This window comes from Podarcis cretensis (assembly GCF_951804945.1).
Source record: "Podarcis cretensis genome assembly, chromosome: 3".
Lineage (NCBI taxonomy): Eukaryota > Metazoa > Chordata > Lepidosauria > Squamata > Lacertidae > Podarcis > Podarcis cretensis.
In genome coordinates, this window is record NC_137172.1 from 124,994,668 (window position 1) to 125,017,547 (window position 22,880).

General features: G+C 46.1%; 2 protein-coding genes across 7 annotated transcripts in view; one reads left to right on the forward strand and one right to left on the reverse strand.

Annotated features, from left to right (window-relative positions):
• The window catches only part of LOC307212428 (dual specificity calcium/calmodulin-dependent 3',5'-cyclic nucleotide phosphodiesterase 1A-like), a 43,762-nt gene extending 32,906 nt beyond the window's left edge, over positions 1–10,856 (reverse strand). For 4 of the 5 annotated variants that reach the window (XM_079969794.1, XM_079969793.1, XM_079969792.1 and 1 more), the window contains exons 1-6: positions 10,602–10,812; positions 9,330–9,512; positions 8,107–8,173; positions 7,226–7,342; positions 821–961; positions 34–134 (exon numbers count right to left, since the gene is read on the reverse strand). In XM_079969794.1, coding sequence (XP_079825920.1) covers positions 34–134; positions 821–961; positions 7,226–7,342; positions 8,107–8,173; positions 9,330–9,512; positions 10,602–10,708 — 716 coding nt within the window. In that variant the 5' untranslated portion in view covers positions 10,709–10,812. The other variant, XM_079969795.1, reaches the window with a different exon arrangement.
• A 5,278-nt stretch (positions 10,857–16,134) lies between these two features.
• Positions 16,135–21,047, forward strand: ANKRD66 (ankyrin repeat domain 66). 2 transcript variants are annotated; one of them, XM_079970177.1, is made up of 5 exons: positions 16,135–16,298; positions 16,668–16,822; positions 17,789–18,017; positions 19,336–19,510; positions 19,779–21,047. In XM_079970177.1, the coding sequence occupies exons 2-5, from the start codon at positions 16,684–16,686 to the stop codon at positions 19,797–19,799; spliced, it is 564 nt and encodes a 187-aa protein (XP_079826303.1). In that variant the 5' UTR covers positions 16,135–16,298; positions 16,668–16,683; the 3' UTR covers positions 19,800–21,047. The 2 variants fall into 2 exon arrangements, with proteins under 2 accessions (XP_079826303.1, XP_079826302.1); XM_079970176.1 differs by having other exon boundaries at positions 16,135–16,263.
• The last annotated feature ends 1,833 nt before the right edge of the window (positions 21,048–22,880 follow it).

The window sequence follows — 22,880 nt, forward strand, 5'->3', positions numbered from 1 at the left end:
TGGTCACACTGGAAAATGACAAAAGAGACTTACCTTGTCCTAACATGGAAATGGTTTGTGGTTCCAGTATGTTCATAATCATGGATTGACGTGCTGAAAAGAATTGCTAATACCTCCAGGTCAGTGAACCAATGCTAGTGAGAAGAATTAAAAGTCAGTCATGTCTTGCATGCAACTAACAATTAGACATGATGCAGAATGATCTATGACTACAATCTCCTCTAGTAGTTTTTCTTTTTAAAGTGGTAATAGCAGCTGCCAGGGTGGGGGGTTATTTGGGATCACGGTGCACATTTTGTCCTGTGGGCCAAGCAGCATATTGGAGAAAGGCTTCCGCTTCCTCCCACAATACTGGGGACAATGGTGGAGTCTATGCCTGACGCTCCTGAGTAATCTATACTTAGGGTTCCTCCTAAATCTTATGCCAGCCTTTCTGTATCCTGTGCACTAACACAAGTTCATCTGCCTTAGCTTTTCCATTGATCTCATGAGTCAATGCATTTTTTTAAATAGCATGGCAACACCATGTATAATTCACTGGTTCCCAGATTCTATTTCCTGCCTTGCAGGTGCTTGGACTAGATGACACTCGGGGTCCCTGTCTAGCTCTACACTTCTGTGATTCTATGATTCTGGGTCAGCTATATCCTATGAGTGAAATGGCTACTGATGTGTTAGTAAATAATGAATATAGACCTTAGTAAAGAACTATAATATGTGAGTTTCTAAAATTATTCTAACAAAAGGCTTTCCTAGGTCAAGAAAAGGAGGACCTAAGAATCCCAAATGCTCTTTTCCTTCACTGTAGGGCATTTCTTACCATCATACCAGTGTGAAGCATTATGCAATGCACAGTTTGGGTAACGTCTGTAGCATGGATCACATTGTGATATGGATTTTGGTGCTTGCTGTAGCCAACTTCCAGAGCACTTGCAAATGAAATCAGGCAGGTAATCGGGATCTATGGAAGGCAAGATTAAGGACATACTTAGAACTGGAAATAAACATTTTTATTGCAACCTTTGTCAAGACCAGTTGTATGACAAACAGCCTTCTGAATTTATCATTCGGACGTGACAGAGGAGACTTAAGATTTAGGTCCAGACATTCAGGGGTCAAATGAGATGTTCCTGGGTTGTTTCCAACCAAACCATTGTGCATGGAAAGCAACAGCCACACTCACAATAGGACTTTGCCCCGTCCCTGATCGCTTTCCAGCAACCCTTTCCAGAGCAGATTTGGGGACGGTGCAGATGCACAGAAGCAAGTGAAACATCCATGGTGGCACCATGGCATGGAATGGACAGATGGAGGCAAGAATTAGGGCTCATCCACATGGGAGTTTAATGTAGATTGGAAGCTCCATGTGCATTGATTTTTTAGGTGTCATCCATCCAACTGGCAGCCTAAAGCTTTCCAACTGTTATGTACTGAGTTGAATAGGATCCAAACTGCAGCAGTCTGATTGGTCCTAGAACAATAGGATCCAAATTGCAGCAGTCTGATTGGTCCTAGAACAATGCAGCAGTATGATTGGTTGGCAGGAACCACCCAATCATGCTCCAGATATAAGTGAATCCACAACCTGATTGGCTTACAGTAGAATTCCAGAATTAGCCAATCATGTGCAGCCCATTGTGTAAATAATGTCTATAAAGCAGATACTTTGAGGGGACTTTCATTCATTCCTCCTCACCACTATGAGCTGAATCAAGAGCATGAAATCACTTTGCGACTCTGAGTATATTTCACTGGCAACGAAGGTGGGATCCCGCTGAGCTGACTGCCACACACAGCACCGCAGCACCGCCACCTGCCGCACCGCTGCCTCGCACTGTGTATCCAGGCTTCAGCTCCGGGACACAAGGAACTCAGAATGGCAACCGACAGCAGCTTCTCGCTGTTCAACCCAGCATCTGGAGACTGGGAAGCGTACGCCTCCCGTTTCAACCTTCCTCCTAGAAGCCAAAGGGGTCACTGATGAAGAAGACGCCAAGAAGAGGGCGATATTCTTCAGCATCTGCGGAGAGGAGACGTTTGAAATCACCCGGGCTCTCCTTGCGCCTGAAGACGTCGCTACTGTTCCATACAAAACAATAATGGAACAGCTGAAGGGGCACTTTTCGCCGCAGCCCTCAGTGGTGGCTCGTCGAAATGCCTTCTACGCAAAGCGGCAAGCCCCTGGGGAAACCATAACTGGGTTTGTGACCTCTCTCTGCCAAGCCGCCCGGTTCTGCAACTTCTCAGAGCTGGAGATCATGCTTCGTGACCGCCTCGTCGGTGGCCTGAAGGATGAGAAGCTGCAACGATGCCTCTACGCTAAGAAGGACCTAACGTTCCAGGTCACTCTGGAGGAGGCCCTGGCAACAGAAGCTGCCGAGAGGTCGACGCAAGAGGCATGGCCGAGCCTGCGTCCCAACCGAGGGTCATAGAATCATAGAATCATAGAATCATAGAGTTGGAAGAGACCACAAGGGCCATCGAGTCCAACCCCCTGCCAAGCAGGAAACACCATCAGAGCACTCCTGACATATGGTTGTCAAGCCTCTGCTTAAAGACCTCCAAAGAAGGAGACTCCACCACACTCCTTGGCAGCAAATTCCACTGTCAAACAGCTCTTACTGTCAGGAAGTTCTTCCTAATGTTTAGGTGGAATCTTTTTTCTTGTAGTTTGGAACCATTGCTCCGTGTCCGCTTCTCTGGAGCAGCAGAAAACAACCTTTCTCCCTCCTCTATGTGACATCCTTTTATATATTTGAACATGGCTATCATATCACCCCTTAACCTCCTCTTCTCCAGGCTAAACATGCCCAGCTCCCTTAGCCGTTCTTCATAAGGCATCGTTTCCAGGCCTTTGACCATTTTGGTTGCCCTCCTCTGGACACGTTCCAGTTTGTCAGTGTCCTTCTTGAACTGTGGTGCCCAGAACTGGACACAGTACTCCAGGTGAGGTCTGACCAGAGCAGAATACAGTGCCACTATTACTTCCCTTGATCTAGATGCTATACTCCTATTGATGCAGCCCAGAATTGCATTGGCTTTTTTAGCTGCCGCGTCACACTGTTGGCTCATGGGTCCACCACGAAGACCTCACTGACGACTCAGGATCTGACAGGGAGGAGGTGCACCGAGTACAGCAGTGCACTCAAGCAGCCCACATACCACAGCTGCCTTGACGAGAAGGAGGGAACTGCGCAAGCTGTGGGGAAAGTCACGAGAGGAGGACCTGCCGTTTCCGCAACACAGAGTGCAGGCAGTGCAGAAAATCGGGACACATCGCCCGGGTGTGTCGAGCTCGGCCCACCCGACGCCAGGCATCAGATGACCAATCCAAGAGCCCCAGGTCCCGGGGCCCAACGCACCAAGGCAACTCGACGGAGCTCACGGACTTCCAGGTATACCAGTTGCGCCAGCCCAATGTAGAGAAAATTTATATAGAGGTACAGATAGAGGGGGCCCCATGCCGCATGGAGCTTGACACGGGTTCAACTCTATCCATAATCTCGGCAAGGACCTTAAGGAAACTGTGTCCTACTGGGGTCCCAAACTCAGGCCGGCCCCATTCACCCTCCGGGACTTCCAGAAACGTAAGGCCCCCACAATGGGGGTGGGGACCTTCAGGGTGCAATACCGAGGGCGGACGCAGCAACTGGACTTGCTTGTGGTCAAGGGCCCCTACATTAGCTTACTGGGATTGGCATGGTTTGGACCACTGGGGCTAGCCATCACCGGGGTGAACCACACTACCTTACAAGTGGACGTGGACGCCATAAGCAAGGATTTTCCAGGGGTTTTCGATGGGAAATTGGGACAGTATGCGGGCCCCCCCCATTGCTCTACAGCTTGACCCTGCAGTACGACCGGTCAGGCTCAAGGCCCACCGGGTCCCGTTCGCCCTGAAACTCCATATAGATGAGGAATTGGACCGGCTCGTGGAGCAAGGAGTGCTGGAGCCAGTACCTAATGCTCCCTGGGAAACCCCAATCGTCACACCCGTCAAGCCTAATGGTTTGGTCCGCATCTGCGCAGACTACAAATGTACCATAAACAAGGCCCTCACGGGCCATGCGTACCCAGTGCCAGTGGTCAGCCATGTCCTTGCCACCCTGGCTGGGTCGAAAATTTTTGGCATATCAACAGCTGCCAGTAGATGAGGCCACAGCAGAGGCACAGACGATTGTGACGCACAGAGGAGCGTTCAGGATAAAGCGGCTGCAATTCGGTGTCAGTGTGGCACCAGGCATATTCCAGAATCTAATGGACTCGCTCCTTAAAGGGATTCCTGGTGTCACCCCCTTCTTCGATGATGTGTTGATTGCCGGACCCACACCAGAGGAGTTTGAGGACCGCCTCCGCACCGTTCTGCACCGTTTCCAGATGGCGGGTCTCAAGGTGAAGCAGGAAAAATGTCTACTAGGAGTGCCTCAGGTGGACTTTCTGGGACTTATGGTGGACGCAGAAGGGGTCCACCCGACTGGGGACAAGGTACGGGCCATTTGTGATGCCCCAGCGCCCAAGAACAAGACTGAACTTCAGGCCTTCTTGGGACTATTGAACTTTTACCATTCCTTCCTTCCTTCCCCACAAGGCGGCGGTAGCGGAGCCCCTACACAGACTCCTGGACAAGGGGGCCCCTTGGGTGTGGGGCCAGCGCCAGGAGGCTCATTCCAGGCAGTCAAGGACTTGCTTGTCTCAAACTCGGTCTTGGCACACTTCGACGAGAGGCTGCCGGTGGTGCTAGCATGCGACGCCTCGCCCTATGGCATTGGCGCTGTCCTGGGACACTAACTCCCAGATGGAAGAGAGGTACCGGTAGCATACTTTTCCCAGACAATCAACGCAACCGAGCGGAACTACTCGCAAATCGACAAGGAGGGTCTGGCAATCATGAAGGAAGTAAAAAAAATCCACGATTTCTTGTACGGGTGGCCCTTCACCATGGTGACTGACCACAAGCCGTTGCTTGGCTTGTTTGCCCCCGAAAAGCAGACCCCCCAAGTGCTGTCTCCTCGCGTCCTCAGGTGGTCAATTTTCCTTGCCAGCTACCAGTATGCACTGATTCACCGCCCGGGGAAGGCGATGGGCCATGCAGATGCCCTCAGCAGGCTACCACTACCGGAAACAGGCCCCGACCCAGCACCTGCACAAGAGGTTATGAGCCTGGAGCTGCTTCCCGACCGCCCCATTCAGGCACAAGAAGTTGCACACCATTCCAAGAAAGATAGGGTCATCTCCCGGGTCCTGGACTGGGTGTGGAGGGGATGGCCCAGCAGCAGCCCTGGGCCAGAATTCGCTGGCTACACAACCTGCAAACATGAACTGTCGGCCCACAAGGGGTGCCTGTTATGGGGAAGCAGGGTAGTTGTTCCCTAGCCCCTCTGCAAAAGGGTCCTCACAGCCCTACACGAGACACACCCAGGGGTAATAAGAATGAAGGCCCTGGCCAGGAGTTATGTGTGGTGGCCGGGAATCGACGGAGAGATAGAGGCCTGGGTCAAACACTGCCAGGCCTGCCAAGAATCCCGCCCAGATCCCCCAAGGGCCCCAGTCCAGTCCTGGGAGCCCGCCCAAGCACCATGGTCACGCCTGCATGTGGACTTCGCTGGCCCCTTTCAGGGGAAAACATTCTTCATAGTGGTGGACTCCTACACCAAATGGCTGGAAGTCGCACTGGTACCGTCCACTTCTACATCCGCAGCCATCCGGGTACTACGCAGGCTGTTTGCAACCCACGGGCTCCCTGACACTCTCGTCTCAGACAATGGGACTGCATTTATGTCAGGAGAATTCCAAACCTTCACAACGCAGAACGCCATCTGCCACATCCGTTCGGCGCCATTCCACCCTGCCACCAATGGCCAAGCAGAACGCATGGTGTGGACCACCAAGGACACCCTTCGCCACATGACGCAAGGGGATTGGGAGTACCGCCTTGCCACATTCCTCCTAGCACAGCACAGCACCCCCAGCTCAACGACTGGCCGGAGCCCCGCTGAACTACTAATGGGTTGGCGCCTTGCAATCAGATTGGACTGCCTTCACCCCAATAGGGCTCAGGATGAGGTATGGTGGGGGAAGGCAGGAACCCCCGGACCTTTGAGGCCCAGGGCCCAGTGTACGCAAAGTATTTTGGGGCAGGCCCAGCATGGGTACCCGCCACAGTCACCAGGGTCACTGGCCCCATGTCGTACGAGGTGCTAACGGATGGGGGGGCAATGCTGGCGCCGCCACTGCCACCAGATACGGCGATGATTCCTGGGAGAAAACCAGGAGGAGGAAAGGTCAGAGGAGTCCCAAGGGAATAGAGGGGCAGCGAGGCCCATAGAGCAGGAGGGGCCAGCAGGAGAGGCAGAATCAGTAAATACAGAGAGGACCTGCAAGGCCGAAAGGACACCGGAACCAGAACCACGACTGAGCGAGCCGGTTGCGCCAGACCAAACAGCCCCATCACAGCCAGCATCCTTGGAACACGAGCCAGAACCTGAACCCCGGACCAGGGAACACCCCAGGCCGCAACGCACACGTAGGCCGCCGGCGTACCTCGAGGACTATGAATGCGACCTCCCGGGCAGGACTGGAACTTAGAGGGGAGGGGTGTTATGTACTGAGTTGAATAGGATCCAAACTGCAGCAGTCTGATTGGTCTAGAACAATAGGATCCAAATTGCAGCAGTCTGATTGGTCCTAGAACAATGCAGCAGTATGATTGGTTGGCAGGAACCACCCAATCATGCTCCAGATATAAGTGAATCCACAACCTGATTGGCTTACAGTAGAATTCCGGAATTAGCCAATCATGTGCAGCCCATTGTGTAAATAATGTATATAAAGCAGATATTTTGAGGGGACTTTGATTCATTCCTCCTCACCACTATGAGCTGAATAAAGAGCATGAAATCACTTTGCGACTCTGAGTATATTTCACCAACACAAAACTTGGATTTTCCCAATCTGGGGTAATCTGGAAAGGGGAACTTCTCTGCAGGGCAACCCCCCCCCCCCGCCCCCGTTCTCCCAGTGCAGCCACACACTCACTCTGTGAACACGCCCCTTTGCTTCACTATGTGCTTTATTTCACACCTATCATAATTTTTCTCAATTGCTTAGATACTGCCATACTGTATTATAATTTGCCCTTCAAGAACATGGAATTTGCTCTGTTAAAAGAAAGTCTGGAAACACTGGATTGTTAACATACTAAGATTTAACTAGATAAGTGCCTGACCTTGAATTGTCTCAGAAGATCATACTTGTTGAACAGATCACACATCAGGTATTTTAAGCTGTGCCCTTCACAAGTTTCATTTAAGGCAAATACATCAAAATCCCATTTATCAATGTCCTGTTGGTAATTGAAAACACACAAAAAAGCACTTTTATTTCTTAATCTAGGTTCCTGGACAACATATAAAATGTAAAATGTAAAAATATAAATGCAAACATTTTCGTTTCCCAAGTCACGTGAGTAAAAAATGTAATACCAATGAATGTAGTTATGGCAGATTATTGAAAGCATGTAGATAATAAACTGCTCTTCCTCCAACTACAATTTCCATTAAATAAAGACAACCTGTTTGCCACATTTGGCTTATAGATATGGGAGTTTACAGAGATCAAAACAGCAATTTATTAGGTGTTCTTATGGCTGGTCATAATAGTTTATTACAGATCTTCATTTTATGGCTGCAAAGTTCTCAGATCCACCACCACTAACTATGCCGAGGAGACTCACGGGATTCAAGGCACACAAGAAACGAAACCCCTATTTCAGAGCAGGAAGGGTCTCAGACCTACAAGCCAGAGATGCAGAGAGATGAACTCCCTCAACTGAATGACCTCCTCCTTCTCTGGACACCCAGCCCCAGCAGGCCCCCTGGCTCCCTTGAGAAGGGCCTCACACCCTTCCAACAAGGCTCTCTTGGCCAATGACTTCTGCCATCAATACAAATGGCTTCTTTCTTCCTTCCTTTCTTCCTTTGATTTAAGAAATGAAGCAACTCTGACAGGTGGTCATCCAACCTCTGCTTAAAAACCTCCAAGGAAGGAGAGTCCACCACCTCCCGAGGAGACCATTTTATTTTATTATTTTTTAAAAACCACTTTCACCTTAAAAGCTGCAATTACTTTCTCTGGATAAGCCAAACCACTTGCACTGGTGGGTGTACGGAACATCCTAGGAGAACAAATGAAATATATGTAAGCCATAGATTATTTTCTAAGACCCTTAGAGTAGGTCAAGTCAAGTAGTGGGGGAGACTCTATGTGGGAAAGCAGGAAGAGGGTTGGACTAGGGCTGATGAGGCAACCCTGGTGGAAATCCCCACATGGCCATGAAGTTCACTGGATGGTCTCTAAATGTTGCCCCCCACAACTGGACAGGGCTGCTCCGTCAAGCGTTATAGACAGCTAATTGCCCCTGGGCCATTTCTCAGGCTGCTGAGAGGCTGGCATGGTCCTGCCCTGCTGCCCCTCCTCCCAGTGAAATGGGTCTGGCAAGAAGCCTTGAGTCAACAGAAGCTTTCTCCCCAGCCTAATGCTGGTGTGTGTTGTGACTTCAAGGCTCCTTGTTCTCACTGGGCTGGGAAAGTGGGGCGAATGTGCTGCATTGGAGCCCTTGCCTTCAGGAAAGGTGAGCAGTGAGATGGAGACAAAAGCCCCAACTCCTTGTCCTGCATCAGAGGCAAGTGAGGAAGAAAGAAAGACATGGGGATCTGCTGCCCTGGTGGATCCTGCTGCCTGAGGCAGTCGCCTCACCTTGCCTCACCTTGCCTCACCTAAATCTCCCATCTCTTCATAGAGAACAGGTTTAGGGTTGTGATGATTCTGATGCCAACGGATGTGTGGGTGCTGGTGGCTCTTGGTGTGGGAGGGGATGTTCCCCACCCCTGCATTATGCCGTTAACAACCAGCTCTCGATCTGACCTTATTTTGCATATTCCATTAAGTGTGCCACAGAGAATATCTTCTCGGTCACAGTGACACCTGCCGCAATTCCTTCCACGAATCCTTTGTTTAATGGGAAGAAGAAGCACCTTTCCTGCAGCCCCAGCTCAGCGCACCCTGGTTGTGCCACTGCTGGAGTGAGCAGGGAGCAGAGGACCACTCCAGCCCCCGCTGGGTGAGCTTGCTGGTGCTGCTTCACATCTGGTCCTGGGCCCCCCAGACTCCCTGTGTTTATGGTCTTATAATGAACATGTGTATGTGTAAATTGGTGAATGAGATTCCGGATGTAACATTTCTTGAAGAGACTGCGTTAGATGCACCTTTAATTCCACCAGTCATGAGCTACAGAGTTTAGGCTCATTACTTGTTCTATGGCCCCTGCTCACCTTTTTACCAAAACACTAGCCTGGACTGCATATGAAATAGTTCGAATGCTTGGCTGATCCTCAGGTCTGATACTGTACGCCTCTTTTTTCCTTGCAAAGGTAACAGTCAGCCAGTCCTGTACTTCTAAAGGCACTGATCCCCACTGGATATTAGAGAGGTCGTCCTCAGTGTCCAAAAGGCTCCTGCAAGGAACAGAAATATGTATTTAAATAATATATACCCCAGTTTTCAAATAAATTAAGAAGCTAAAAGAAAGATTAAAATATAGCAACAATTTAAAGAGCAATTCTAAAAGTCAGATATAAAATGCCCAACAGAAATACCAGCAAAACCAACTTAAAACATCAAAATCAATTATAAAATGCCTTCCAATAAATAATTAAATGCTATCATCCTGTTTACCACCGCCACCAGAATGATATTAGTGGCCTGGTTTAACATGTTTATTTTTTATTTTCCGGTCACACTATTCTATAGATGGGATACATTAGGGTTGGGGCCCTTGTGGCCCTCCATCACCCCTGACCATATGGGTCATGCTGGCTGAGGCTGAAGGGAGTTGGAGCACAGCAACGTTTGAAGGGCCACATCTTGCCCACCTTTGGCCTAGATCTCCTGGGTTAGGGAATTTCTCTTTTACTTGCCATTCCCCAGGTGTCCTAGTTCAGGGGTTCTCAAACTTCTATCCCTAGGACTCACTTTAGAGAGCAAAACGCAACAGAAGATCACAATGGAGGTGCCAGGGTGCAGCCATAACAAAATGGCAATGGATGGGGATTGGGGCAATCAGCACACAATTTTTGACATTTTCTATTGATATCTAATCTGTGTTTGGAGATTGATAAAAGGAATAATGCCAATGATCTGCAGTTCTTATTTAAGATGATGATTACAATCTGAGGACCTCATAGCTCCAACATCCAGCCTAATTTATGTATTTTGGTTGGGGGATTAGTGTTTTTCCTTCTCCCCTCCCAATTTGTGTAACATCTTACTTGTTGGTCCTAATAAAAGTATTGTCCAAGTGTGGATTTTGGACTTTTCATGCAGCTTCTGTTATAAAAGTCATATATACCGTATGTTTTTTTAAAAAATATGTTGACCATTTAACTAGGGTTGGACAATGTGACTGAAACAGCTGTCAGAGCCAAAAGAAAGAGTGGCAAGCATCTGATCAGGCCATGTTCTTGGGTCAGATGAAACACAGCGAGGACTGGGAGCTGTGGGGCCCATCCCTGCCCTCAGCTTAGAAGTGAAGATGCTGGACTTACAGCAGAGTGGCAGAAAGTTTCTTCTTGGCCCTTTGATCACAGGTTTTTGACTTTGCTGAGGTATAATTTGTTCTGGCACCAAGCTTCCCCCGTTTATCCTGGGTCATATTTGCAGCTGTTTTGTCTACTAACTTTACTGCAGTAAGTTGCTACATTTAAATATACGTAAGCTAAGAGTAGCTCCCTATCCCTACATGCACATCATTCTTATAAATACCTTGTGGATGTCAGTTCAACAGAAGGAAGTCAAGCCCTTACATAAGCATTGTGATGTCATCCTGATGTAGCCACTAACAACCTTGGCGTAAACAGCAGTCCACACTTATTTCCCAGGGTTGTTCCCCCCTCCCTCACTTATATTTTATGTGAACACCTGGTGGTACTGACAACAGATGCAAGGATTGCTAAAGTACATGTCAAAAGCAGGAGAATCTAGTAGCCCTGAGATGAAATAGTGAAATAGATCAAATTGTCCAACTCTAGTTAAATGGTCAACATATTTTAAAAAAACTTTTATGGACTGTTATCCTTTCTGTGGGATAAATCAGTCTCATATAACCAACATGCTTAACACTAATTAATGCATGAAGGGGTGAAGACCATAAAGTAAGCTGTCCTGCCAGCCTTAGCTAAGTCACTGCCCCTCGCCTTGGGAGGAGAGTTTATCATGCCATTCCACCATGTGATTCCACCAGTAAGGAGGTTTAAGCAGGGTGCTCCAAGCTTAGACAGTGTGGATAGATAATACTTTATTCGGCTATAAGCCCACAAGGTAAAACAAATCAATAGATAAAATAGCATTTTACAATCTAAAATATCAACTAAAATATTTCAACGCATAATCTCTTTCACATTATTTACAATCTCTAGATGTACCGTGTTATGGCCTTGAAGATCAAGATGGTGCATAGAGTTTACTGGATTTTTAATAGTCATGCAGCATTCCATGAAGTCTTTTATATGAAAGAACTGAAATCAGGAATCTAGCAACCTGTAATGTTCTATAAGAGTCAATGTCCTGGAGTAGATAAGCTAGATGTAATTCAGGTGGTTTAGCAGCAATTTCCAGAATGATTGAACTCAGGATCCTTGATCGGGGAACAATGTATAAGGGGCAATTAAACAAGATATGATAGAGGGATTCTATTGATTTGTTGTCACATGCGCATAAAACAGAGGTTTTACCGTTAGAAAATCTATTGCTCAGAACATTTGAGGGGAACACATTAAATCTGGCTCTAACAAATGCGAATCTATGCGACGCAGCCGATAAAGTAGACAGATATCGAGGTATCTGGGACATAGATGTAATGCCCTGATTTATCGGGGAACATGTCCACCTGTAGTAAGATTTTGTTGCAAATCTACCTCCTCCAATCTTTGTTTGATGACCTTTTTAGCTGTAATTAGATCTAAATTAAGTATATCGGAAGGAGAGATTCCATAAGACAACAGTTTGGAATGGATTTTTGTTGTCCATGGGTTGGTGAATTCATCTCTCCAAAGGCACTGAATAAGATGGTAGTTTGGCAATTTATGCCAAAGGGACAGCCAATAATTAAAGGCATGTCTCCACATCAGAATCTCTAGGGAGGGGATCTTAAGTTCTAGGCGAATGGCAGAGTTGCTTACACAGGAGGGTAGTTTCAAAAGGCGTCTTAGAAAAAGATTTTGCAATGTCACCAGAGGCAAGAGGTTTACAAAGGCGCCCCATAAAGGGACCGCATAGGCCATAGATGCAACCACTTTCGCACTATAAACTTTTAAGGCGGATGGAACATGCATAGCCCCCTCAGTAAAGAAGAAGCGTAATAGAGCATAGATAAGGGCTTTAACCTTATTTTGTAAATATGTGATATGCGCTTTCCATCCCGTATTATACTGGAAGTAAATTCCTAGATATTGAAATTTGTAAACTTGTTCAATTGGCTTCTCCTCGAGTTCCCATCTATACAGTTTACGACTCCTGGAAAAAATTAGGACTTTAGATTTGGAATGGTTAATAGTAAGTAAATTTGTTTGGCAGTATAACGCAAAAATCTTAAGGGCCCTCCTCAAACCGATTCGAGAATAAGAGAGGATCACCGCATCGTCAGCGTACAATAATAAGGGGCAGCGATAGTCAATTTTGTGTTTCTGTACCATTTTGTGTTTCTGTACAAATAATCTAGAAACATTCACCACTTTGGAACCTAAGTTTTACTGCCTGCATTTTCAGACTGCTGTATGGAAAAGCACATAAATTTGACCTTTGAAGAGTTTGACCTTTGAAGAGTTGAAAACCTTTTTTAAAAAAAAACAACCCAGAACATTTTTATTTGATTTTACAATTATGAAATTATAACAATCCACATTGTTGTTTAGTCGTTTAGTCGTGTCCGACTCTTCGTGACCCCACGGACCAGAGCATGCCAGGCACTCCTGTCTTCCACTGCCTCCCGCAGTTTAGTCAAACTCATGCTGGTAGCTTCGAGAACACTGCCCAACCATCTTGTCCTCTGTCATCCCCTTCTCCTTGTGCCCTCCATCCTTCCCAACATCAAGGTCTTTTCCAGGGAGTCTTCTCTTCTCATGAGGTGGCCAAAGTAATGGAGTCTCAGCTTCACGATCAGTCCTTCCAGTGAGCACTCAGGGCTGATTTCCTTAAGAATGGATAGGTTTGATCTTCTTGCAATCCATGGGACTGTGATCAGCCTTCTTTATGGTCCAGCGCTCACTTCCATACATCACTACTGGGAAAACCATAGCTTTTACTATACGGACCTTTGTTGGCAAGGTGATGTCTCTACTTTTTAAGATGCTGTCTAGGTTTGTCATTGCTTTTCTCCCAAGAAGCAGGCGTCTTTTAATTTCGTGACTGCTGTCTCCATCTGCAGTGATCATGGATCCCAAGAAAGTAAAATCTCTCACTGCCTCCATTTCTTCCCCTTCTATTTGCCAGGAGGTGATGGGACCAGAGGCCATGATCTTCGTTTTTTTGATGTTGAGCTTCAGACCATATTTTGCGCTCTCCTCTTTCACCCTCAATAAAAGGTTCTTTAATTCCTCCTCACTTTCTGCCATGAAGGTTGTGTCATCTGCATATCTGAGGTTGTTGACATTTCTTCCGGCAATCTTTATTCCGGCTAGGGATTTATTCAGCCCAGCCTTTCGCATGATGAATTCTGCATATAAGTTAAATAAGCAGGGAGACAATATACAGCCTTGTTGTACTCCTTTCCCAATTTTGAACCAATCAGTTGTTCCATATCCAGTTCTAACTGTAGCTTCTTGTCCCACATAGAGATTTCTCAGGAGACAGATGAGGTGATCAGGCACTCCCATTTCTTTAAGAACTTGCCATAGTTTGCTGTGGTCAACACAGTCAAAGGCTTTTGCATAGTCAATGAAGCAGAAGTAGATGTCTTTCTGGAACTCTCTAGCTTTCTCCGTAATCCAGCACATGTTTGCAATTTGGTCTCTGGTTCCTCTGCCTCTTCTAAATCCAGCTTGCACTTCTGGGAGTTCTCGGTCCACATACTGCTTGAGCCTTCCTTGTAGAATAAGTGGAATTAAAATCCTGCTAATGTTTCCATCTGCTTACAGTGGTCTCCTGGATAACTTATAATTTTTCCCATTCTTTTAAAAAGTTTTTGTTCTCCTGGTTCCTTACTAAATGTGTGGTTTCTTTCTATGCTAAGGGAACTGGAGAACTTCGGGATTAATTTAGAATAGTCTGTTTTAGAGGTCTAACAGCCTATATTCTCATGCTTTGCTGTATGTTTTGTGATTTTAAATCATCATCAAATACTTGCCCCAAACCTGGATCTAGACATCCAGGGAAGTTGTCTTTTATCTTATTAGATTAAGCAACAGTTTCAAATTTCAGAAATAGAGTCATACTTTATTTGAAACTAATATTAAAAGCAAATACTGTAATAAAATGACAACTTATAGTAGCAACACACCATAAAAACGTAACAGCCAAGAGTCAACAATAGTTAAGCAGATCTTGTATACTAGGCATTTAGTGCAGAATTTGCTCAGTTATTATGGGATACTCACACAACATCCAATCATTACAATCCTGGACTTTTTCCTGTCTTTCCTCTGGCAACAAAAAGTCCTCCCTTTTTTCCGAAGAGCAGCACTAACTGCACAGGTGTGTTTTTTGAAGTCCATGGTTTGAAGAAAGGCAATGATGTATCAGGCAGGTGAACAATCACAGAGCACACTCACCATAATATTTCCAGTGGGCGCCATTTTATACTGTATTGTTCATTTTAATCTATCTTTTCATTACTGGTGCATTACTAGTTATAATTTTTAATATTAAAAAAATAGTTAAATACCACTTAAATGAAAGTGTTACAGCATTAAAGTATGATGATATTATGCTATTATAAAAATGTTTGTTAAAAAGCCATTTCTCTCATCATCATTTATTACCTTTGTAAGGTGGTGGTGACCAGAAAGTCCCCCCTTCTCTTCAGAATTAGCATTATAGTGTTACAGCTCTATAAGGTAAAGGTAAAGGTACCCCTGCCCGTACGGGCCAGTCTTGACAGACTCTGGGGTTGTGCGCCCATCTCACTTAAGAGGCCAGGGGCCAGTGCTGTCCGGAGACACTTCCGGGTCACGTGGCCAGCGTGACAAAGCTGCATCTGGCGAGCCAGAGCCGCACACGGAAACGGCGTTTACCTTCCCACTGGTAAGCGGTCCCTATTTATCTACTTGCACCCGGAGGTGCTTTCGAACTGCTAGGTTGGCAGGCGCTGGGACCGAGCAGCGGGAGCGCACCCCGCCGCAGGGATTCGAACCGCCAACCTTTCGATCGGCAAGTCCTAGGCGCTGAGGCTTTAACCCACAGCGCCACCTGCGTCCCTCGTTACAGCTCTATACTTTCATTTAAATGGCATTTCCATATTTTAAAACATTCTTAAAATTATAACTAAACAAAGCATTTTGTGTTAATTAAAAGATTGATTAAAAACCCCAATGTCTGATAAAACAACAGCCACTGCGGCAAATGTGGGCTTAGAGTCAAGGGCAGCTCAGGTCAATTGGGACCTTCCCTTTGACATATACAGCAGCCGTGTCAAGCCTGCTGGTGCGTAGGACTGAACATAGCAGATTGTACACATTTTAAAAAGCACAACATGCTCACTAGTATGGAAAGTTGCTTGCAATTCCGCTTGCCGCTTGCAAGAGAAGAGCAACAATTGGGAAGCCTCAGGTGCTACCCATCTGGAAGCACCTCAAAAGAGTTCAGGCCATTCTTTTTTCAGATAGGGAAGAGCAGTTGGAAAAAATGCCTTCCTTAAAATATTTAATAAATCTGCAGCATCACGAAACCTTACAACCCAATTCTCTTATCGTGCAATATTGACCCTTTACCTTATTTGCACAGGCTGTCTAAAATTCAATGCCTAAGCCTGTGTGACATGCATCTGCTGAAAACATTCCTGTAAAGATTTCTCCTCTAAAGCTCTGCAGCTTTAACAAGGGAGGAGCCAGTTCCCATAGAGAGTAAGTAACAACAGACTGGGGGATTTTGTCATCAGCAGACAGACTTTGCTTTCTTTTATTGCAGGAGCAAAATCTCATGTTGTCTTTCTCTCCTAATGTCAGTGGGACTTAAGCCCAAACAAGTGGACATAGGATTGGAGCATGAGCACAGATGGTAGGCATGTGATTCATTTTCAGCAAAGACTGCCTGTAAATATTTTCTTTCTTACTACCTTCCTTTTACAGTGGTACCTTGGGTTAAGTACTTAATTCGTTCCGGAGGTCCGTACTTAACCTGAAACTGTTCTTAACCTGAAGCACCACTTTAGCTAATGGGGCCTCCTGCTGCTGCCACGCCGCCAGAGCACGATTTCTGTTCTCATCCTGAAGCAAAGTTCTTAACCTGAAGCACTATTTCTGGGTTACCGGAGTCTGTAACCTGAAGCATATGTAACCTGAAGCGTATGTAACCCGAGGTACCACTGTACCACTAATAACTGTGTCTCATTTGGATAAAAAAGTACAAAATCATGCAGGATTTGGGTTTTCAGTTTTTTGTTTTTGTTTTGTCTTGCACAGAGCTTAATGTAACAGCATGACAGAGCTGCACGAAGCTGTAGCATTGGGCAATTGTGACTTGGTGGATGAGATTCTCAAGACAGGGCTGTGTGACCCAAATTGCAAAGATATTTATTGGAGTGACAGAACACCACTGCACTGGGCTGCAGCAAAAGGTAAGTTATAAATCTCTTCTACTGCATTCACAAAGAGGGTACTAATCTCACAGAAAAAAACAGCAGAATTCAGAAACAAATAGAACATTTCAGTCTCCTAAGATTCTCTGCTGCTGACCTGAGCTGAAAAGCGACATTCTTCAAAGAAAGAAATTCCAAAGGGAGGCTGCAGCATGAAATGTCCGAATGACAGCTCATTGAGAGATTAGTTTCTGTTCACATAGGCCTTATGTGAGTTGTTGGTTTCCTTTTCCACTAGGAGTAGGAAATAACATAACAGTGTTAAGATGACTGCACTATGACCAATTACTGCTTTTGTAAACGGTCACTGTATTTACTGAATTGCCCCAAATCTCATCTGTTGCCTGTCTTAGCCATTTGACAGCACTGCTTGCAATTCTTGTCTTTTCATGCGCATGTCTACACATCAACACAGCATTACACTTTGTTCATTTGATGATATGGTTTTGAGCCATGAAAGCTTAGCTTACAATAAATCGGTTCGTTTTAAAGGCTGGTGGGGGGAACGTGTGGCCCTCCAGGTCTTTGACTCCAACTCCCATCAGCCCCAGCCAGCCTGGTTGAGGGCCAGGAATGGTGGATGAGAGCCAGCATGTGGGGAGCCACCATTTAACACTACACACACACACACACACACACACACACACACACCCCTTAAGGTGCCACAGAGACCTGGGTGTATTTGCAGCAACCAAGCTGGCCCACTCACGAGGCAAGGGTGGCAGGATCCACGGGGCAGCAGGTCCTGATAGAGATCTTTATTTTCTCCTCCGCCCTTGTTCCTGTTGTACATCTTCCCTCACCCTTCTTACCTGGCAGGGAGGGGGACACTATTTTGTGATTTGCCTCAGGTAGCAGGTGGCTGCAACTGGAACTTGTCTATAATGAAGAAATTCCACTGTGATCCATTTCACCCACTTGGCTCCCATCCTTGTATTTCTACAGGGCACTCAAAGATAATAAAACTGCTTGTGGAGCATGGTGCTCGCCTGTGCTTGAGAACTGAAGCAGGATGGACGGCAGCTCATTTTGGGGCTGAATCAGGGAAACTAGGAGTGTTAAGAACCCTTCATTCTCTGCATGCGCCTATTGATGCTGCAGATCTCTATGGGGACACACCCAAGAGGATCGCAGAGATCTACGGACACAAAGATTGTGTCACGTTCTTAGAGGTGTAAGTATCAACAAATTGTTAACAGATAAATCAATTATTATTAGCTAGATTTATATCCCACTCCTCAGCTGGTAGAGCAGAGAAACTACATCATTCAAAATAAAATAAAAAAGTTATTTTAAAAAATCAAGTTAAAAGAATGCAATTTAAAGCAGGGATTAGTATAAAAATCAGATTAAGAAGATGAGGCTCTAAAAATAACAGTGTTTGAGTGACAATAAAGAGGCAGCCAAATCCCCACTGGGAGGGATATTCCAAAGCTCCAGTCCCACAACCTGTGCAGGTGCCTCAGGACCCCCAAGGGAGTTAAGTGACGCTGCCCTGGCTGTGCAAGGCTGAAGGCGAGTGTCAAGGAGTCCTGGGGGGGGGGTGCAAGCCAGGAGGACAGACTAACCAGGCAACCTGTAGGGGGGGTGCATTGCCATGAGGGCTGGTTGGCCCATAGTTAAGCCAGCTGTTGATCCATACAGCTGTCCTGGTGGGCTCCACTATGCCTCTCTGGCCTGCGGGGGGGGGGGGGAGGCAGCCAGGTACGCTTGCCCCAGGCCTTGGAGAGCTAACCTGGCCAGGGCTCCTTTCAGTGCCCCCCCTCCAGGCCTGCCAGACCTCTGCTGTCATGCGAAGAGCAAGACTCGCACCCTGGCCTCACATAAGCTCTGCAATGGCCTGCCTCCCCTTCCTGGCATCATAGATCTGAACCAAGGATTTTCAGTCCAACCCCACCCCAACCAGGGGCTTGTCCACACCAGAGCAAAAAGTAGATCCCAATCCATTGGACAAACAAAATGTAACATAGAAATAAGTGGTTTGGGTTACTGATTGAAAAGAACCAATCAGCACACTAAGAATATTATATTTTATTGCATAAATAAAAGGTAAAGGTAAAGGGACCCCTGACCATTAGGTCCAATTGTGACTGATTCTGGGGTTGTGGCGCTCATCTCGCTTTACTGGCCGAGGGAGCCGGCATACAGCTTCTGGGTCATGTGGCCAGCATGACTAAGCCGCTTCTGGCAAACCAGAGCAGCGCACGGAAATGCCGTTTACCTTCCCACCAGAGTGGTACCTATTTATCTACTTGCACTTTGAAGTGCTTTCAAACTGCTAGGTTGGCAGGAGCAGGGACCGAGCAACGGGAGCTCACCCCGTCGCGGGGATTCGAACCGCCAACCTTCTGATTGGCAAGTCCTAAGCTCTGTGGTTTAACCCACAGCGCTACCCACGTCCCCTATTGAATAAATATGCCATATCAATTCCAGATGGCTTGAGAGGTTTTGTTAAATTTGGTGAAGATGACCATCCTTTCTCTTTCATCTAGGGCAGAGGTAGAGTGTAGGGAGTTCTGTCAGAGAGCAAAATTAAAGGGGACTCAGCTGGACCTGGAGGACGAAGATTGGGAGCGTAAAAAGGCAGAACCTTTGAAAAATAAAGCCTACACACAAAAGAAACCCACAAAAAAGCATGTGGGGAAAGACGATGATCCAACTCCTAGAGTAAGTAATGAGCAGAGCTCTATAGATGCACCCAGCTGCCTTAGCTAAGTAACACGGACACCTTCCTTTTGAGCAGCGCTTACAGCATCTTTTGGTTCGATGCAAACCATTTACTGGGCATATCTAGTAAAAATTAGAGGTGAAAGCGGAGCAGGATGCCAAGAGGTTGGTGCCTGTGGTGGTGATGTTTCAGACACAAGGTTTATATACTTATGTATGCGTTTGCCATGTACATTTATGAACATTTATTTTATATTTGGGACCTTAGAATTCTAACAACAGGACATAACACATTGCTGGATAAATCACACTGAAGAAAGAGATGCTGGTGATCAGAGATAAAGAATCCAGGAGGTGAATGTAAAGGAAGGGACTGAAGTTTGCAAACCTCCCCACTGTGGAAATGCTCAAGCAAACAGCAAATCGGAGGTCAGAACAACGAAAAACCAGAGTATAGCACTGGATTATTGACATGGCTAGAGCTTGTAAAGCAGGTCCAGAATCAGACCACCTTTGTGCAATTTCTATAGCTTTGCAAGAAACATGTAGATTGCTGTAACAGCCCATATTTTATTTTCTAAATCCAAGTGTCTCCAATTATAGTTTGACTTCCAAGTACGAGCAACGCAATTAATGTTTGTGCCAATGCCCAAAATTTAGAAAACTGCAACAATGGACTGTTGTCAGACTTTGGGGGATTGGATCCCTCCCCCTGTGGCAGCAAATAAGCAGATAAAACGAAAGGAGCGTTCTTACCAAATAAGTTCTTTAATGATCACAGCAAGAAACAAAGGAATGCATATCTCTCTAAAAAATGGCGTTGCTCCCAGTAAAGTTTCACCCCTCCGTCCCCATTAATTTACGTCACTCCACGTTGGGTAATCTGAGCTTGTCACTGCTGAGCTCTCTGTTCTATCACTCTCAGAGCCCGTCTAGTCTTAGGCGAAGGGGGGGTCAGGAATGCTGTCCAAGGACACTGAATCTGCCAACTGTCTCTCTCTTGGCGTTTCCTCTTCTAGCTGTTCCTCCCTCAGTATTTTCCAGCTTTTCCCTCTGGACCATGTCCCTCTGCAAACCACTGTTCTAAATCAATACTGTCCTCCTGCCCTTGGGAAGGTTCAGAAAAAGGGGGATGGGCTCCCATCATTCCTCCTCAGTCCAGCTCCTGACAACTGTTATCCTTTAAAACAGCTTTTCCACTCAGGAGGAAAATCTTCATGCCACATCCTTAGAATATGGAAGTTGAATGAACAGCCACTGAGCTTTCAGACTTGTCCAGAGAAAACAAACCCACTGAGTTATATCCATCATAAGAAAGCTCCTGGTTTCTGAGAAATGTAAACATGGAGAGTATTCTTTTCACAGGCATGGTGTCATATGCTCAGTTTTGCATGCTTATGTAGCAAAGCTAAGTACCATGGATAACAGCGTTTAAAAACCATATGAGAAACATGATGCATTTCATTAACTCTGTGGAAACCTGAAGGTTGGAGTTCCAGATGCTATAATAAACAAAAACTTATCTTGCTATGCTTCACACAGTTTAAAATTGTTTTTGTTGTTGTTTTGGAAAAAAATATGAATAAGTCAATCTTCTTAATTCCCTGCTACCATTAAACTGATATTGGACTCACCATCTGATTAGTTTGGTAGCAAATATATTCAAAATTTTGTGGACATTTTGATATATCATTTAGATATATTCTGGACACACTTAAAGGTAAAGATAAAGGTACCCCTGCCCGTACGGGCCAGTCGTGTCCAACTCTAGGGTTGTGCGCCCATCTCACTTAGGAGGCCGGGGGCCAGCGCTGTCTGGAGACACTTCCGGGTCACGTGGCCAGCGTGACGAAGCTGCTCTGGCGAGCCGGCACCAGCGCAACACACAGAAACGCCGTTTACCTTCCCGCTATAAAGCGGTACCTATTTATCTACTTGCACTTAGGGGTGCTTTCGAACTGCTAGGTGGGCAGGAGCTGGGACCGAAAGATGGGAGCTCACCCCGCCGCGGGGATTCGAACCGCCGACCTTACGATCAGCAAGTCCTAGGCACTGAGGTTTTACCCACAGCGCCACCCGCGTCCCTTACACACTTGACACACTTGGCTTCCCCTAAACAATCCTTGGAACCACAGTTTGCTAAGGTTACTGGAAATCGTAGCTTGGTTTCCTTGATTCTTTAGCCTTTTGCTTTAAATGTGATTAAAATGTATGTTGTGGATGTGACCAGACATCCTAGGAGTTTCAAGAAGTAGACCCTTTCCCTTAGAGCTGCAGTGAGACAAAGGGGGAAGTCTTTCTAAACAAAGGATTCCTTCCTCCTATTCTTCTTCAATTTCATTTCTACTCCACTGGGGGGCGGGGGGGATCCCTTCCATTGTCAATATAGAAGGGGAGGAAAGAAAAATAACAGAGAAGCAAAGGAATGAAACTGCCTCATTAAAGGGTTGCTTTTAAAAGTCTTAACCTGAAGGACTCCCATGTCCCTTATGCACCATCCAGAATGGTGTATCAGATCCCTGGGATCCTTGAGAGAAGGCCTCCTGACTTCTATTAGGGCTCATCTTTTGCTTGCCCTGTGCCTAGAAAGCAGCAAGTGTCTGAGCAGTTTCCTACTTGTCCAAGCCCTGTGGCCTTGGCCCGGCCTCTTTCCCCTGAAAACCCACTCTTCAGCACTCATTTGGAACCAACAGCTATCTGCAGAAAAACCCCTGGTAGTTTGTTCCAATTCAGTGCTATGCCACGGGTTTTCCTTGGAGAAACGGAGGTGTGGACGAGCCAGGCAGGTCAGGTGGTGGCACCTTTGGAAGTCTTCCTCTGGAAGCCAAACAGGAAGCTGCCATTCTAACGTTTTGTCACCTGCTGAAAATGTTCTTTTTCCACCAAGCATTTTTGGATAATTAATTTGATTCAATGTTGGTCATTTCTCTTCGTTTTATAATCTTATAGTGTTACGATGTTTTAGTGATGTTATTTTCATGAGAGGGCAGTTTATAAATATTCAGAAATATAAATAGAAATAATAAGTATCAGTGGATTGAAACTTAAATTAAAGTGTGGAATCCTACATCATGCTAAGACAGTGGTTTTCAACCAGTATGCCATGGCACCCTGGGGCGCCTAATATCATATCATATCATATATCATATCATACCATATCATATCATCATATTATATTATATTATATTTCCCCAGCCACTTTTGGCAGCTCACAGCATATATAAAAACACACTAAAACATCAAGCATTAAAAACGTCTTGATACATGGCTGCCTTCAGATGTCTTCTAAAAGTCATAGCTTTTTATTTCCTTGACATCTGATGGGGAAATTACACAGGGCGGGCGCCACTACCGAGAAGGCCCTCTGCCT

Bases quoted from the DNA above. Each gene is read 5' to 3' on its own strand.
- ANKRD66 (XM_079970177.1), top strand. From the start codon at position 16,684: ATGACAGAGCTGCACGAAGCTGTAGCATTGGGCAATTGTGACTTGGTG. The intron at 16,823-17,788 runs GTAAGTTATAAA...GTATTTCTACAG, and splicing joins GCACTGGGCTGCAGCAAAAG to GGCACTCAAAGATAATAAAA. The intron at 19,511-19,778 runs GTAAGTAATGAG...TTGGGACCTTAG, and splicing joins ACGATGATCCAACTCCTAGA to AATTCTAACAACAGGACATA.